We start from the raw sequence: 14,567 nt of genomic DNA on the forward strand, positions 1-14,567 counted from the left end.
ACCATGGTCACTGAGCTCCAAGCTGCTTGTCCACGGGGCCTGCTTCTTTCAGAGGAAAATAATCATCTTCCTACTTATGGTCTATTTCTCTGAATTTCCTCCAGAGCCAGCAAAGCTACATAGACAGTGGTCCCTGTGGCTTTGCCTCTGTCACACACACACACACACACACACACACACACACACACACACGAACTTCGTTCCTGTCATACACACACGCCTGGTTAACTGCGGGGTTGTACTCAAGGTAGAATTTCTCGCCCATTGGGGCGCCTGGGTGGCGCAGTCGGTTAAGCGTCCGACTTCAGCCAGGTCACGATCTCGCGGTCCGTGAGTTCGAGCCCCGCGTCAGGCTCTGGGCTGATGGCTCGGAGCCTGGAGCCTGTTTCCGATTCTGTGTCTCCCTCTCTCTCTGCCCCTCCCCCGTTCATGCTCTGTCTCTCTCTGTCTCAAAAATAAATAAAACGTTAAAAAAAAATTAAAAAAAAAAAAAAAAGAATTTCTCGCCCATAAAAAAAGGGCACATCCTCCTCCCTCTCCCCCACCTTCCTTCCATTTCCCAGGACATTTTCACACAGGCTCATTCCTTTAAAAGTTTATTTCTGGTGAATTAAAAAAAAATAATTTATGCGACCAGATCAATAAAGACATTATGACATAGGGCAGAGCTTAACTTTCCTGTTTGCTCCTAGATTTTGCAGCCAGGTGGGAAGGTGGTGGAGGGAGACCCACACTCATGCACTGTGGAACAAGGAGAGGCCGACGCTTACGGGAAGGCCGAGCAGGGCCCAGAGGAAAGCCAAATCCCAACCTCTTGTACAGAAATGTCCCTTCATTGTGTTTTTTTAGAGTCACCAGAAGCTCTATCACATGCCTGTTCCTAATGACCATAAACATACCAAGCAGACGCTCAGAAAGACAGAGTTGTCATCTCAGGGACTTTTAAAGGTGGTAGAACCTTGCTTGTGGACGAAGACACCTTTCCCCTGAGGCCCCCTACTGGGGAGGCCAGCACCTGGAAGAGACCTTGGGGAGTTGGAACCCGAGCCCCTAGCACAGCTGTTAAGATCTTTGGGTTTCTGAATGCTATTTGCCTCTTAGCCTGAAGGGAACATTTGTCCCCAACTCCTTGCGTTCCCCTAAGGGTCTCAGAGGTGGCTACTCCCTTGGTCAGCAGCGGGGACAGTTCCTCCACGAGTCTGAGAACTGAACATGCTCATAGTCTGTCCTGGGGTCTCAAAGCCAGAATCCCCTGAGGCTCTGCCATGACCCAGAACCTCAGAGCTTGGGGAGATGTGAGGGTTCACTGCTGAGGAGGAGGAGCAAGTGGCCTATCAGTGGGAGGTCCTCAAGTCCCCGGGGAGTGGAGACCACAGCTTGCTTACCACCATTGTCCTGCAGCCTGGTTCCTGCATGAGGTTTCGGCCTTGGGATTACTTTGGTGGTGGGGTTCATTGTCTTGGGGGATGGTGAAATTTGGTACTAATACATTGATAAACTTAGAATAGGCTTTGGTTACTAGAAACTCACGGACTAACGAAACACCCAGAAAGCACACAGGGAAAGCCTCTGAGAAGCCCTAAGGGTATTTGTGATAAAGCATTTGCAGTGGTCCAGGTGGCTCATCCTTCAAGACCACGTGGCTCCTCAGTAGGTGGCTTGGGGTCCCCATGACACCTGACTGCACAGCCGCCCAGGACTCAAGGTTCCGCACACACTGACCTGCTGGGGCACCGCCAGTCTAAATAAGGGCTGGCTGCTTAACTGAATGTGGCTTTAAGCATCCTTACACTCCAAGACTTTTGAAAGGCAGAACCAAACAAAATCCGAACTCCCAAATCAACGAGCAGTTCTTAAGTCCAGTTCAGGTTCCTTTCTTGACCTTCTGAAATAGAAATTTTGGGGCGCAAAGATCAGCTGAAAGCTTCGAAGCCCAGTGCCAGTTCCCCTCATGGGGCAGACACCTGCTTTCCCTTCACAGGGACAGAAGCATTTCTATGCTCCAGGCCTGGGACCATTTTTACCCTGAAACCATCTTCTTGTTAGAGGCTCCTCAATGAAGGCTCACACCCCAAACACAAGTCATATCTGCCTTAGCTCCTTTTGAAGAAGAACCAGAAGCCCCCTCAATGCCATTTGGGGTCATGTGCTGTAGAGCCTACTAAATAACTCCTGAAGCACAGTCTTTCAACCATTTGATGAAATGGGAAGAGATGAAGGCAGCCACAAGGTCATGTACACACACACGTCTGCAGTGTGGACGAGGAAGGGACAGGTGAAAAACCAGCACCACGCCCGGTGATAATGATAACTGGGAACCAACTTCCCCAAAGCTCCTAGCAGCAGAACACTTGAGACAAGAGTGTATTTCTATAGGTCATACAAGAACAAGCTTGGTTTCATGCCTGTTCTCCCAAGTTGTAAAGGACAGGCCTCTTCGCTGCCTCTCTCTGAAGGGTTTTCTGTATCGAACGCAATAGAGGTTTTCAATGACTGAGGCAGGGACAGAGAACTCCCTGTCTGCTCTTGCCTCACTTCTGGGATGCCAGGATGTGACAGAGGACAGGTGGGAAGAGGAGAGGGAACCAAACAGCCTGGAAGAAAATATGGGGAGGGTGGGCCATGGAGGGGCTCCCTGGGTCCTGCTACATGAGGCCATTAACACACCTTGACTCTGAGCCTTTGGGTCTGATTAAGAGTCTCAGAAAGCACCCTGTGCCTGTCCAGGGAACATCTCTCGGGGAGAACCCTCACCCCTGCCAAGTCCAGGGGGCCCTCAGTTTTCATCCTGAGGTCTGAGAGGGTACAGCCCAGGGCAGGGAGGAAGAGTTGTACTAGCTACACTCAGGGAGAACCAAGAGTGTGTGAGCTTCTTCCTGAGAGGCCAGGGCTCTGTTGCTCCCTCCTCTTCAGAGCTGGTACCCACATCCCCCCAGTGCCCTACACTCTCTCTGCTTTTTATTTGTACTGTATTTCCTCTAACTTTCCACTTGTCTGGAAACAAATTTGATGTATAGCGCTTACACGTCTCTAATAAATACGGGCAACGGTCAGAGGTTTAATTAAATTTTAAAATTATGCCACAGGCTAGAGTCTATTAAAGCAGGACCAGGGGGCAAGGTCTAAAAGTGATGCCTTTTGAGGACCCAAGCGTCAATATTGACCCCGGGTGGGACACTGAAGCCATCCTGTGGATGAAATAGGAGACGCGACGCCACATTACTATAGAGAAGTGGAGGATGGCCGCCTTCACCAGTTATCAGCTTTGAAACCCACGGACGTCCGTTACCATCGTCTTTCCCTCATGAATTCTCTCACGGACGCTGGCTACCTGGCGTTCGGATCTATTCCACGAGTCATTCGTCCTTCATGTACTGTTCTGATTAAAGAGTCAGATTAAAGGTAAATTCAAGGCCTTAAAATGCCCTTTTAAAGAAAGGGATCTGAAAGGAGAGCAAAAAAAGAGAGGAGGGAAAATAATACGAAATTTGGGAGGTGCAGCATCAGGAAGACGGACTCTGGATGTACCATATACCTTCCCTTGAAAGATGCGAGAGTGAGCAAGTCTACTTGTTAAAGGTTCACACTGATTTTAGTTTGCATCTAGATTGTAAGAATATTAAGACACAGAACAAATTTGCACCTTGGGATGGAGGGCAGGGGACAGATTTTGAAACAGATGCCTTGCAGTTCTGAAATCTAACCATTTTGAGAGCAGAGGACCCCGGGTAGGACCTGGCAGTCACCAAGGAAGTGCTTTATTCTAGCTGAATCCCCACCTCGGATGCTTCGGAGGGGGTGTTGAGTGGACTGTCATCGGAGGACATGGGTTTGTCATCAGAGGCCATGGGACTTGTATGAACTGAAAAAGTCTCTGCAGAGTAAGGAGCCCACACATTTTATTCCAGCCTCTGCTCACCGAGCCCTGACAGTCCCCCATACTTCTGCCCTTTGGATTACGGAGGAAAAAAATAATCGTTCAGTTTTTTTGGGCCACAGAATACAAGACGGGTCTAGATTGTACAAGGAGCTTACACACTGAGGCAAGAAAGCGTGCAAATGGGAGCAGGAATTCTCCATCCTCTGGGTGAGCCAGTGCTTGAGATACAGAAGGATGGCAGTGGCCTTCCTGGAGTCCACACTGGTTTACGTTTCTAGCTTTTAGTAGCCATGTCCAACTCCAACCTCCATCTTCTCCCGAGAGGGAGAATAATCTCTAGGATATCAATGCTTTCCCCCAAGCCATTATTTTTGTTTCCTCTTAAGATTTCACAGAAGGCCCAGGAGCAGGCCTAGAGAAGGACCAACAAAAGCAAAAGTGTCTGAGAACGACATAATACTGACTTCTCTTTTTTTTGGTAACAGTTCACGAAACGTGCGCCCCTCTCTCCTGAGATACGGTGAGGCATGAGGGGAGGTGGCGAAGGAGCTGTGGGTGGGACACTGTACCGTGTGACATCACGATCATGCAGCCGGTGCCCGACAGGACAGAGATGTGAGAATGAGCACTCAGGGCTCTGCGTTGGCCCCAGGGGAGGCAGGCAGTTTCCAGGTAAGTCCCAGCTTCTCAGGAACACTATTTGTTGCAAAGTCGTTCCCTGGGGCACGCCATCTTGGCTCTGGCCTTAGCCTTCATCCTCCCGCAGCTCAGTGGGTAGGAATTTATACTGCTGTTGGCGGATCTGGGCCAGTTTTTTCCTCGCTTCTTCCAGTTCTCGTTCTTTTTTCAACATCTCTTCCTGGGCGGCAATGATCTAGAAGGAAAAATGACAAGCTGGGCGAATCTAGAACTCTCCAGGAAACTGCCCTCCCAACTCTACTGCTTGTCTCATAAGTTCCCATAGCTGCTGCTATACACAGCCGTACAATGGTACTAAGTATCTTAGTGCTGGAGACCAGCCTATGGGCCACAGTTCGGTTTTTGAGATCCAAATGACCCAAGAAAATTAAGTGGCTTCTGGCCAATGATTTAACAGCAAACATCTACTGCATCCCTACTATGCACCAGATGCTGTGTTAACACTTTGCACGGAGCGTCCCATCATCCTCGTGACAACACGGTGAAGTCCTTATTGAATGTCCCGTTTTTCCAACGAGTAACTAGAAACTGAGAGATGTGGGTCTACCTTCCTTAACACCCAGCTAGTGGAGCAGGACTTGGCCAAGTGATGATGAAGCTAAAGCTGGAGTCCTTAACCAATTGACAGCTTTCATATATTTGTTTCACGTTTCTAAGATATGATCCGAGGAGTATCACTTAATAGATAACAGGTGAAAAAGGTAAGTAAGTGTTCAAGAAAGCCAAACAGCGTACTTTCCTGTGGGCCCTTTCAGAGCCTCTACTAACCATCACTGTGCTAGTCCAAGGTGGAGGTAGAGAGGGCAGGATTTCCCACCTTATCCGATCAGTGACTTTTCCTCATGGAACTTCTCATGGAACTAGCGTATCAAGAAATCGATTCTGATAAAAATGCACCCAGTGTATGTCTACTGGGAGTGGTTTGGGAAGAGCTGAGGAAGGCATGGGGATGAGTAACTTCTGGGCATTGATAAGAAAACCGATCATGTATAACGGATTTGTATTAGCACATATCCTCAACGGCAGGCCTGATTTCCTGAAGTTTGCTCCTCACTACCACGCACAAGAATGCAATCCTGTGTGAGTCTGAAGCCCAGCTGCTCTTATAAAAGTTGTGGGAAGGGGTTATCGTTCATTCTCTCTGTAGGGCCAAATATGTGAAGTGGGTAGTATCTCCAAATTCGTCATTTTATTTAAATGATAATACTACTGCCTTTCACTCTCTCTTCTTCCCCCTTTCTGTAACAAAATCCCTGATTTTTGCCTAGCCACAGGGGTACTCAGAAAAGAATACTACACTTTCCAGAATCCTTTGCACCAGGTTGGTTGGCCATGTGACTAAAGGCTGACCAATGGTATGTGAGCGGGAGCAAGGGACGCGACTTCAGGATCCTGTGGTCCCTTCTTTCTCCCTTTCTGATGGCTGGGAAGCGAGGGTGGTTACTGACCCATTTTGGAGCAAATGGCCAAGGCAACATCTCAGGGATGGTGGGGGGAATAAGGCAGATGGAGCCTGGGGATGACACACAAAGGAACCAGCACACCATCCACAGATTGCCTACACCCACAATTGTTTCCCAAAGGAGAAATACACGTCCATCCTGTTGAAGTCATTGTTACTTTGAGTCTCTGTAATAACAAAAGGCCCATCTCGGGAGTAAACACTGTCTAGATTTAATCACAAACCTGAGCAATGCCCCCTACAAACTTTGTTTTCACTACAACATCGTCATCGTCAGCTTTGCCAAATGCTGCCTTCTGGGCTGCACGAACAAGATTATCTGAGGCTCTTTTCACAGCATTTCCTGCTGCCTGGAGAGGGGGGAAAAGCATACATTATATCATTAGAAACAGCCAATTTGGATTCACCAAGAATAGACATGAGAGTACAATTCATGGGATTATGAATGGCTTATCATCCAATTATAACACAGAATTTCTCTTTAGCAAGTATCCATCTGTCTGTCCAGCTGTCCAACGATTCTACCAATGCTGGCACCTACCTAACCTTCGCTCATTCACAGATAAATGAGATATAGTTCCTGGCTCCCAAAGAACACATACTTTTTTTTATCTTTTACTATTAAAAAAATTTTTTTTTAATGTTTATTTATTTTTGAGAGAGACAGAGACAGAATGCGAGTGGGTTAGGGGCTGAGAGAGAGGGAGACACAGAACCCGAGGTAGGCTCCAGGCTCCGAGCCGTCAGCACAGAGCCCGACACGGGGCTCGAACTCATGAGCTGTGAGATCATGACCTGAGCCAAAGTTGGCCGCTCAACCGACTGAGCCGCCCGGGCGCCCCAGAACACATACTTTTGAGGGAGAATTAAAATTATGTACACAAATGATGGTAGCAATGTGAAACGTGTTAATAGAAGCATGCCCAGTGGTCATCTCCTTGGTCTAGAAAACTATCTCCCACTGCCCCATCCAATTAAAAAAACTCAAAGATGTGGTTCAGATAGCACTCTTCCTGTCTGCCTTGGCCTTACCAACACCTACTCACAGTGCTCCCTGCGTGCTCTGCACTCGCTTCTTTGTGGCCATTTCCACACTTGGGGTTGCCTCTCCCTTCCTGGACAGTGAGTCACTTGGGGGCAGGGGCTGTAACCGTTCTCTCTGCATCCCTAGTACTTGGCACACTGGATGCCCAGGGATGGCACTTGCTGAATGCTTCTTGAGGGAATGATGGGCTAGGAAAGCACAACCTATCCCTGCATGGGAAGGCTGGGAGCCCCACAGTAACTAGGGCCTCGACAGGTATATTTTCCGAGTCACAGCTGGGCTTTATGCCAAGTGCTCAAGGATGGGGCAATTGCTAGAGACAGGTAAAGAAAAGCTTTTTGATGTGAACTCATACTGGCTTACTCTTAATGCTCATGAAGCATGGCCCTGGGGACTTGTCCTCTGCCCCCTGAGGTTTGGAATTTTCTTCGAAGCGTGGTCAAAGCTGCATTAAGACTCCCATATTCCTTGCCCAGGCCACCTCTGGGTCAAGGGCTTGTGTGTGGGGATTAGCCATCAGAAAGTTGAGTTTTTCTCAAAGCGAACTAGCTCATCTGGCTGGTGATCTCAAGTCACCAACAGGGACTATGAGGGCTTTTGCACAAGAAGAGAAGGGGAAGCCAATTAATATATATGACAAACCTGGTCTCAAAATAGCTTTCTGAGTTTAGAGGTCATCAGTGCACTTTTCTGAGGCAGGAAATGGGGTCGAGTAACTTACCTCAGACCCTGCAGCTAGTATGTCACAGAGATGGGATTTGACTACAGATCAGTCTAGCCCCACGGGACCTCTGGGTCACTGCAAGGGACTCAGATAGGACACTGCAGCATCCAGTTAAATCAGCAATGATGACAAAGAGAGTGATGCTGTGCTCTGTCTGTGTAAGTCCTTGGGGGTTAGAAAAGCACATTCACATCTCTTGACCTTCCTAAGAGCCAGTGAGGTATCTCTATCCACATTTTATAGCTGAGGCAAACTAAGGCCTGAAAGGTTTTGAGTCATCTGTGTTAAGATCACATACTTCATACATGGCAGAGGCAGGACTTGAACCCAGGTCTCTCTTAACTCAGGATGCTTTTGCCAGAAGTGTCCCCCAAACCCACAAACCACATGTCATCAACATGAAGCTCCCCATTTCCCCCCTGGGTTAGTCCAGGGGTCAGATGAAGGTAAAGGGAGGTGGGTGAGAGAGAGACTCAGGAGAACCCAACAACAGAAATACATGTTAGGACTTGCAAAATAAAATTAGAGTTCTGGGTTTTGGTGAAATTGTTCTCATACTTCTGCCATTTATGAGTTTATTCATGACGTATAAACACTTTTTTTCAGCAACAGAAATAGTCTATATTCTAAATACCTGGAAAATCTAGGAAACTGGAAACAAAACGTCCAAGGCATAAGGAAATTCTGGCATAATCAGTTGATGTAATATCATGCAATCATTAAAAATGAGACTCATGAAGAATGGACCAGTTAGCTTTGCATAGAGAAATTATGACGCCTTGTCTTCAAGTAAAGAGACACGTATGATAAAATGTTACGTGAAAAAAAGCAGAATGTCTCTTGCTATGATTACAAGTAGACACAACTATTTTGTATAGACATAAAACAGGAAGAGAAAAAAAATGATAACATTTGACATGGGAAGATGTCGAGGCTATGTGATTTTTTCATTCAACCATTTCCTTCGCTGTGTTTAAAACACTTCCGTAATTAAAACAATCAGGAAAATGTATATGCACTGGGAGAGACTGGATTATAACCTACATAATAACCATGTCCTTTGGGCTCTGGGAAACCTTAGCCACAGTCTCATATAAATGCCTCAGTCCTTTCTCTGCTTTCTTTTGCCAACAGTGGAGGAGGGCCCCCTCTTGAATAGGCACCATCTCGGGTGTGACAGAGGCAAAGATAAAGATGTGGTGCCTGTGCCTAAGGAGTTCACAGCCTCCCGAAAGATAGATATAAAAATAAATACGGTGGTATCAGGTGACAGGAACCCCAAGAGTGGTCTGGCCAGGGGCTCTGGCAGGATAGAGGAGGGAATGACTGCCTGACATGCAGGAGGTCAGGGAGGGCTTTCTAGAAGAGGGGACTCTAGTGAGGAGTCATGAAGAACGAGCAGGTTGGGCTGGTGGGGAGGGGCTGGGACATTCTAGGTGAGAGAGGGCCCCAACTCATGAGACCAGAAGGCACACATGGACAATGTCAGTCTGCTGGGGCAGCAGCTGTAGGATGCATGGCCGTACGTGGTAAAAATGAGAAAAGTGGGACAGCGGTAGCCGATGGAAGGCCTGGTGGGTCATGCCAAGGAAGTTAGACTGTCCCCGTTGGCGACACTTACCCGCTCCAACAGGAGTATTTTCCCACCAGCATCAGTGACCATTACCTGTAGCCGCCTCATGGCCTCTGAATCCTGGTCGGCCTTCACCTTGCAGGCCACGAGCAGCTGAGCTGTGGAAGCAGCGACCTGCTTGGCGGATGAGATGAGCTTCTCTTCACTGGCATGTCCCTGAACAGAGGCATTGGCCGCCTCACAGAGACTGCTGGTTGCAGCTGCCACCATCCGGGCCTGGGGACAGTTGACAGAGAAGTGACCCAAGGCCCAAAACTCCCTCAGGGGACCCAAAAAGCAAATGGGAAGAAAGGAGAAGGTGACTCACGGCAGAAATCAGCCCCTGCGACCACTGTCCGTCATCCGCAGCATTGGCGGGGATGGAGCCCACCTAGAGAGTGTAGAAATCCGTAATGAGAGCCGGAAGGTGCAGGGTCATCTGCAGCCCCTCAGACTCTACCCTGCTCTGGAACTGGAGAGAATGACGTCTCCTCGGACACAAAGCACCACCAGCGTGAGAAGGGAACACCCTTTCTCATGTGGGATTCTGCCATTCTGAGACTGCCTGTGGTCCACGGCACCACAATGACTTAATCTGAAATGCTCAGAATGGTCTCCCTTTAGTTTCTGGGAAAACTGCTCAGGAGTGATGGACTGGGGCTGTCCTTACATGCTTATTTCCTCTGCTGACCTTTCTCCATTTCAAACATGGGAGCCACTGAGCCCTCTTCTTTCAAGGGCCAAGGGAAACTTACATCTCTCCTGATCATTGACCCTCAGGCCATGCTGTGACTTTCTGGCAGATGATGGGGGGGAAAAAAAAAAGATAGTGCCTTTCCTTTAGTATGGTGGAGTGCAGACCTTGGTCTTAAGGAAATACAGACTATTTTGTCAGGGGTGGGGAGAGAAGTAGGAAGCTAGATGTAAGATGATCTCTGCTTTGATTTAGAAATTATACGAAGAAGTGAAACATTTTCTGTCCAGATGTAGAGGGAATGGCTATGGGAGGATACCTTTACATACCTTTACATGGCGGGAGGTGCCTGGAGAGGTCAGAGAGGAGTTCTCCAACCTCAATTTGAATATGAAATTAGGGATCTGCCAGCAATTATGAGGCACCATACCAGGGCTCAGTGAACATCAGATAAAACCCCAAGGTCCTGTCTATAAGCCTATAGTTTACTCAAGTCCAGGGGTGCCTCCTTTACCAACTTTCTCAATGTGTCAACAAGTTAGGTTCTCTTAGTACCTAGCAATCTGGTGCACAGTCAGCCCTTTATCAAGAGACTGAAATTTGTAGGTAAGATATTCCTAAAATCTTAAAATTGATCCATTTTTAGTCTTTACATATTGATGGGTCAACAAGTACTTGATTAAATAAGGTCAACACTCTGCTATATCTACAGAGCATAAGGGAAAAGCACAGAGGGACAGACCACATGCTGGCTGGAGAGAAATACATATGTCAATAATGAGCAATAGAACACACGATGGTTTAGAAAGAGGAGCCGAAGTCTGTGGTCTGGACTACGACAAGGCTTAGCTCAAGCCACTTCGTGGAGGAAGACAGATGGCCACTCGCTGGACCTAACTTCCTGTCTATATTACAAGTTTTCTCAGGTTAGGGTGCAATCGTAGCCATCTATCCATACACTGATGGCAAAGGCCTTTTAATATCAGGCAGAAATAATTGAAAACGATGGTGACCAAATTCCCCAAACCCACAACCTGACAGGATTTCTGTAGTGCCTCTATATTTGAGAGGCTGTCTGCAAGGCGCGATTTGGATGGAGTCATTCCATGTTGTATGGGAACACCACCAGGGGTATTCTAAACTGTAAGACCCTCTTATATCCAGGAGTACTCTAATATACTAACAATCCTTTGGGTCACTGAAACAGAACTATGCTTTCATGCTAATGCAGATGGAATGGGTTACTAGGGATGAAGCAGATAAAAGAAATCTCAGATTTGAAACCAGACTGGCCTTTTTGATCAATGGGCTCAGGAAAACGCTAACTGCAGAGTTGGACGGCATTTAGCTCAGCAGTCCTCCAAAATGGATTGAGACGTTGGAGGTGGAAACTGTATTATATAAAGTCCCTGACCACGGTGCTCCTCCAGCCATCCGCGAGGAAAATATGACAGTTCACATCTTTAAATAGCTTAATCTACAGTGGGAATATAAACGTCTTGTTCAGGCCCTGATCAATGTCTGGAATGGGACGCTTTCCTTAACAAGAAGCAGATGAGAGGCCCAGCAGCCAAACCCGTCCTTCTGGAGGTCAGGCTTAAGCGAACAGAGTTTTCAGTCAGATGGGGCAAAGACGAGCCATTCAGTGAGGGAGGACGCAGCGCTGGTTTCCTCAGTGCGGGCCACGAGCGTTCACATCTTTCCCTCAGCCCTCAGAGGCTCTTGCTGTAGCAATGTTCCAGCACGTGGCCAGAGGGGTTTACCCACCTTTCCTTGGGCCACCAGCTCCCTCTGGGCTGCCGAGGCCGATTTGACCAGGGCACTCGTGGCAGCGGCAATGGATTTAGCAGCTTCCAAAATCTGTTCTTCAAAATCCAGGGTCTCATCTGCTTGCTATAACAAAAGAAAATGGCGTCACATGCCATTCACATCCACAAAGGGCGCTTTTTTGCCCAACTACTTACTGCTCCATCACCTGGCTCTTCATCCGTTTATGTCTTTTGGCTGACAAACCACACCCAGGGCAGGTAGGCCTAAGCTGCCCCAAATCTCCATCTGTTGCCTCCCCCCCTTCCCCGATTCTAAAAGGTACAAGCTGCTAGCATTGACATTCTACACAAATTTCAAATCAGGAAATTCTAAGACTATTTTTCCAGACCAGACTCTTTAACAGGATGTAAATTCACTGTGAATAAACTATGCTCAAATTGCTCCATTAGCATCAATAACCGAAATTTAAATAATCGGTAATCAAAATCTCCAGAGTGGGTGGTGGAATCCTCTTCCAGACCTTAAGGCTCAAAAATGGGTTGAAACAATGATGAGGTGGCTAGGAGTGGTGAAAAGCCTTATTTTTCTTGGGTAAAAACAAAAGCAAAACCGTATTTGCATCTTCTGCGGCTGAGCAGAAGGAGTGACTTACTAGCCACAGCTCACCAAAGGGGGGAAAGAAATCCAGGTGACATGACATCGAGGTGGAGCTTCTTCAGCCGCCTGGGAACGTGAGGCCCGGCTCCACCTGGGGAAGACCTCCGGCCATGACTGTGCAGGTGTTATGAAGCTAGGAGGGCCCTGCTCTAAGTTCACCAGCACCGGGCCAGAACAGCCCCGGTAGCTGAAGAGAAGCTCTGCTAAGTGGGGCAAGCATAAGGACCTTGATCCCAGGCTGGCTGGGAAGCAGTCTCACAATTTGGGGTGGTCACGCTGGATGCCCTCCATGGTCCTCTCACCACTAATGTTCTGTGCACCTGAGTACGGTTAAGTCCCCCTTTGGTTAAGGAAAGTTAAAGGTGTGGCTGGTACCTTTCAGGCACTGCAGTGAGGGTCAGGTATAGCAATACTTTTCTTTGTGTGTTAAAATATACATGCCATTCACCCTCTGAACCAATTTTAAGTGTACAACTCAGCATCATCAGGTGTATCTGCAATGCTGTGCCTACCATGTGCCAAATGTTTTGTGAGGCATTTCCACTTCCAATGCTTGTTTAATTCTGAGAAAGAGGAAAACAAATCTTACACTGTAGTTATATTCATTCTTATATTCACAGTGAGAAAGCAGACTCAGGGAGCTAGAGTGTTGGGATGAGGTCACAGGGCTGCAATTAAGATTCTCCATCTCTCGGACTCCATGAGGATCTGTTCTTACTAGCCTGGTCACCCCTCTGGGCATCAGTGATGACTAACATCGTGCCAGAGACTCAAAGTTGGTCGCTAATGGTCCCATATGGAACATCAGACAGGATGGATACATAGGTACAATTTTTTTTTCCGTTCCCCATTCTTTATGACCACATCTTGAACTATGAGAGATTCCCAGCTCATTTTTATTTTTTACAAGTCATGTTATCAAAATAACATTCCAGTGCACGTCTGGTGAATCCAGAGAACGATGCCAGCCTTTTAGAAGTTCTGAGAAGCCATACGTTCTTTCTTATCTGACCAAGTCTTGCTCTAGGAGCATTCAGGACAGAAGTGGATTCAGTTGCAGTGTATTCAATTTGGAGTAAGGGAGCTTAGAGTAGTGGTGGAGTATAACGTTTATTTACTGAAATAGGAAAACAACTCATCGTAAGACACTGGCATAAAAGGTACTATCATGCGTAGGCCCCAAAGAAATTGCATTAGGCTCTGATATCAGTAGTTATCTAGTCAGTGACCTCGAATTAAGAACTTTTTTGGAAATTCATTCTACAAAAGAAACTCAAGTATCTAACAGATTAAAGCACCAGGGAAATCACGTAATTTGTGAGCCCCAAGGGAGCCCCCTCCACTGTGGCAGGGGAAACAGAAGCCCATGGGGGCTTCTGAATGGGTCCCAGATCCTCATCTTGGGCGGCCGCCAAGGTGAGTCCATGCATAGTGTGAAGTACCCCATCCGATTTCTGCTTTCTCAAATTTTAGGATCCACAAAAATGGAGTTTTCGTCCAATTAAGTGCTAACTCTAAGCCATGGCTAGATCTTACAGAATCATCCTATTAAAACTAATTTCAAAGGCCTCTACCACGTCTCCTGCTGCCGTGAAGTTTTTTTGTAGAACACATACTTGAAATAGATATTCAGCTTGGAAATATTTTTGACACCCACAGATTTTTCTTGCAGTGGCAACTGGTATAATGCCTGCTGATGAATTTTTGTTTTTCTTTCCATAACATCTTGATGTTTTCAAACGAACATGGCAGAAAGCCTCCTGTCTGGGAGACACTTGCTCTGACTAAAAAGTACTAGTTTCCCAAGAAAGGCTTAATAAAGCCAAACGGGATGACAACAGGGACAGAGGGCTAACGTCTATACATTGTAGGCCAGGTTTATCACTAAGACTAAATGCCCATCTTTTCTCTCCTGCTGGACATAAACATCAACACCGGGCACTTCTTCATACCACACACAACTTCTAGCCTACAAGGTGGGATTCTCCCCAAGCCAAGGACACTCGGAAATGCCTAAGTGTCCC

At 47.3% G+C, this 14,567-nt stretch overlaps 1 protein-coding gene across 8 annotated transcripts in view; it reads right to left on the reverse strand.

Annotated features, from left to right (window-relative positions):
* Positions 1–583: 583 nt before the first annotated feature.
* The window catches only part of TLN2 (talin 2), a 441,711-nt gene continuing 427,727 nt past the window's right edge, over positions 584–14,567 (reverse strand). For 7 of the 8 annotated variants that reach the window (XM_058737523.1, XM_058737527.1, XM_058737519.1 and 4 more), the window contains 5 exons: positions 11,884–12,009; positions 9,751–9,813; positions 9,432–9,659; positions 6,266–6,391; positions 584–4,754 (listed from right to left, as the gene is read on the reverse strand). In XM_058737523.1, coding sequence (XP_058593506.1) covers positions 4,626–4,754; positions 6,266–6,391; positions 9,432–9,659; positions 9,751–9,813; positions 11,884–12,009 — 672 coding nt within the window. In that variant the 3' untranslated portion in view covers positions 584–4,625. The remainder of the gene's footprint in view (positions 4,755–6,265; positions 6,392–9,431; positions 9,660–9,750; positions 9,814–11,883; positions 12,010–14,567) is intronic. The other variant, XM_058737526.1, reaches the window with a different exon arrangement.

Source organism: Neofelis nebulosa, chromosome 7 (assembly GCF_028018385.1).
Source record: "Neofelis nebulosa isolate mNeoNeb1 chromosome 7, mNeoNeb1.pri, whole genome shotgun sequence".
Lineage (NCBI taxonomy): Eukaryota > Metazoa > Chordata > Mammalia > Carnivora > Felidae > Neofelis > Neofelis nebulosa.